Source organism: Acyrthosiphon pisum, chromosome X (assembly GCF_005508785.2).
Source record: "Acyrthosiphon pisum isolate AL4f chromosome X, pea_aphid_22Mar2018_4r6ur, whole genome shotgun sequence".
NCBI lineage: Eukaryota > Metazoa > Arthropoda > Insecta > Hemiptera > Aphididae > Acyrthosiphon > Acyrthosiphon pisum.
Genome location: NC_042493.1, coordinates 49,926,435 through 49,930,100, shown reverse-complemented (window position 1 = coordinate 49,930,100; position 3,666 = coordinate 49,926,435). Strand labels below are relative to the sequence as shown.

The window sequence follows — 3,666 nt, the reverse complement described above, 5'->3', positions numbered from 1 at the left end:
GAGCTCTTATTATTAATGTAATAATACAGGTGGTAAAGAATGATACTAGGGGGAGTGAAAGACTGTCACAATAATCTATATATATGGGTTGCTAGACGGAGGGATAATAATATAATAAAATACATTCAAAACTACAAGTCATATTAAACGACAGGATATGGGAGCTTATTAATCACAAAATAGATATAATACAAAAAACCATAAAGCAGGATGAGAATGCAACAGATAATAGTCGGTTCGTGGAAACATAATTTATGATTAGGTTCACACGTGTACACGGGACACCGATAAATGCGACGACGCAATATGGATAAGTCAATGGACCAGGGGGTAGGTAGGAGAGCCTGGGCCCTTATAAAAGCAGACCGGAGACGGCCTGTATTCAGACGTGTTTTCTCCACTGCACTACGAGCACCTTCACGTCACTTTGTGTAATAATTTAATTATTTGGACTTAGTAAATTTTACTGAAGAACATTTTAATAAACCACATAGAATATTTCATCAGTCTATATTTATTTAATAACAACCCTGTCAACATCTTTATCATCAACGCAAGTGGCCTTGCGTCCTACAAAAACATAATATACTCGTGGTTAAACGGCTATCAGAATATTACTCTGACCAGCCCTAACGACGAGAATATTACACACGCAACCCGTCGCGTGTGTTAATTCGTCTTATCGATAGCTCTGTGGGAAGGCCAAAGAGAGAAAGAACGAGAGAGAGAGAGAGAGAGAGAGAGAGTGAGTGGACTGTATATTAGAAGCTGGTTTATCTATAATTAACACTAAATATGATGAGTGTGAGGTATCCTAACATTAAAGCAAAACGACGCTGTTTTGTTGTATAAAATATAAGAAAAGAATTTTATATTTCGATTTTTGCATCAATTGCCTTAAAATTAGGGTTAGTAAATATAATATATGTATATAATGCGCGATCACAGACGATCGGCCAATAAATCAAACAACGATACTAAATAATAGGTAATAACAGTAATAAGCACCACGATGGGTGAAAATCATATGACAAATAAAGTGCGTGTGTACGACCTGGTCCGCAAATTGGTGACGGCTGGCGGCTGTCGGCTGTCGGCGTCCTGGAACGATGGTGAGCGGCAGGGGGTGGTAGACTACACAACACGATACCGGTACTAAAGGCGGGTGCATAAAATAAACCGGGTCACGTTACCTCGCACAAACGGACGGGGATACGGAACGGGCGGAACAGCACGTAAAACACGTGGTTGAGCCGGGCTCGGAGATCGCACAGTGAATAACGAATAAGTCGGGCGAGTTAAACAATAATCCGGCTGTGTTGAGCATAGAAAATGACCACAGACACGGATCGCGGACACTATATGAGAGTGATATAAGAATTACTGACTCGGGTGCACGTTATCCAAAATGGCGATATTGACGGCGAACGGCACACCGGTTCGCAACAACGCACGGAAAACGACAAAAAAAGGAGGTGGATGCCGGCGGCTGGAGCCCCGGCAGCGACAATATCTTCCCCTCTCCGGGGGTACAAAGTTCGATTCACGTCGCGGCGGCGATAGTGTCGGGCTGGCCAACATCGCGATATCCGACGTAGCGTACCGACGCGCCAAGCTTTATTTAAAAACGATTGTGTATCCGACATTCCTCCCCGCGTTGAAAGACCCAGTCGTCTTTCAAAGACCCGTTTGATATGAAGATCGACGTTGATTGTCGGTCAGATCGCACACATTACATAATTACGACGAGAAAACAAAAATTCATAAAATAAGTGAAATAATCCACAAAATATAACATAAACGTATAAGGAACCTAGCACTCATCAACTTCCTAATTACAAGAAACATGGATAAGAAATAAGTGCAGATGGCACGGAACAAAATAAATACATAGGAGGATATTGGGACTAGGATCAGGGCTCGACCGGGAGGCGAACAAGTTTCACGACCGGTCGCTTGTAGACGCCGTCCTGAGTGCGCACGGACACGACGCGAACAACGTCATCGGGTCCAGGGTGAACCTCAATGACACGACCGAGCCGCCAATCAGTTGGTGGTCGAGACGGAGCTTCGGATCACCGACCGTTAAATTCTGAGTTGACTTGAACCATTTTTGCCGACCTTGTAACGTAGACAAATATTCACGTGACCACCTTTTCCAGTATGATTGGTGGCACTGCTGGATGAGTTGCCATCGGTTCAACCGGTTGATTTGAATGTCGGTGGTGTCCGGTTCTGGTATGGCGTGTATCGGCTGGCCGATCAGAAAATGTCCCGGCGTTAACGCACTCAAGTCATGCGGATCAGATGAGGTGGGTGTGATCGGTCTAGAATTTAAGATCCCTTCGATGCGAGTGGTCAAGGTGTGAAATTCTTCATAGGTCAGTACTTGTTGACCGATTACATGCTTGAGGTGAAATTTGACGCTTTTGATGCCGGCCTCCCAAATACCACCAAAGTGGGGCGCAGCAGGCGGATTGAAATGCCATGTACAGGTTATGTGCGACGTCAGACGGTTTTGAGCTTGGGCATCGCGGAACACAGCTTTCAATTGGCGCGCGGCGCCGACGTAGTTGGTACCGCAGTCAGAATATAGATTAGATGCAATGCCGCGTCTTGCGACAAAACGGTCCAATGCTGCAAGGAAGGCATCGGTGCTCAGATTGGACACAATTTCGAGGTGGACTGCCTTAACGGACATACAGACGAATAATGCGAGGTAGACCTTGACTGACTGCGCGTTGCGACGACGATGTTCCTTGATAAGGAACGGGCCCCCGTAGTCCATCCCGACATGCGAAAACGGTCGATGCGGTTGGACCCGGTGGGACGGAAGGTCTGCCATGAGTGGCTGAGGGCGGACAGCTTTGTGGCGGGTGCACGGCACGCATGAAAAAATAACACGACGAACCGCTGCGCGACCCGACAAAATCCAGAATTTTTGTCTTAACATTTAGAAAAAAAAATTGGTAAAAAGTCTATACTTTCAGAAATAATGAGTGTTCTTCGATAAAAAAAATCACCCTGTATATTATTTTAAGAAAATCTTATAATCATCTGCACTGCTGACCCCCACCTCAACACGTTCATCGTCCAGACCCAAGTTACAAGCTCGCCGGAGAACCAAACTCACTTTTCTCACAACCTTTTATGAAGCCGAACGTAAACAATTTAATGTTCCTTCGGAGCTCTATAACCAAACCTCATGTACAACGATCGAAGTTTACTCATCCGGCATCGGGACGTTCACCATTTGATTATTCAAACAATTTCACGACTGTCTTACAATCCAATAATGATGGGCTGAGGCTACTCCGCTAGGCTGTCGGGTGCCCAAAAATACCACCGAACAACAATTTCTGCGGTCCAGGCTTGAAAATGAAAATGGGTGAAAATGGGCCATGTCAACCACGTGTGTATTGGCGACCATCCAGGCCTGCCATCAATCCATCGACCATCAACCACGATCAGCACTCAACCAACAACGCAGTCGTCAGTAGTATTAATTGGTATCATGTTATTATTTTTCCCCGTCCTCCCGTATAAGCACGTACAGTAGGCGTCGCAAAACACGTGTCCTCGTCCCTTCAATCACTTTTGCTCCGGCTGTCGCAAGCCCGCGTTCACGAGCATTAAATTATTATTCTTATTTTTTTTTTTTTTAAA

The 3,666-nt window shown here is 45.1% G+C and overlaps 1 protein-coding gene across 1 annotated transcript; it reads right to left on the bottom strand.

The window, feature by feature from the left end:
- Positions 1-1,942: 1,942 nt before the first annotated feature.
- LOC103309207 lies at positions 1,943-3,417 on the bottom strand. The gene has a single exon (XM_008184078.2). It carries the CDS (start codon positions 2,951-2,953, stop codon positions 1,943-1,945), a length of 1,011 nt encoding a protein of 336 aa, XP_008182300.2. The 5' UTR covers positions 2,954-3,417.
- Positions 3,418-3,666: the final 249 nt, after the last annotated feature.

Coding starts and splice junctions, on each gene's coding strand:
- LOC103309207 (XM_008184078.2), bottom strand. CDS start 2,953: ATGTTAAGACAAAAATTCTGGATTTTGTCGGGTCGCGCAGCGGTTCGT.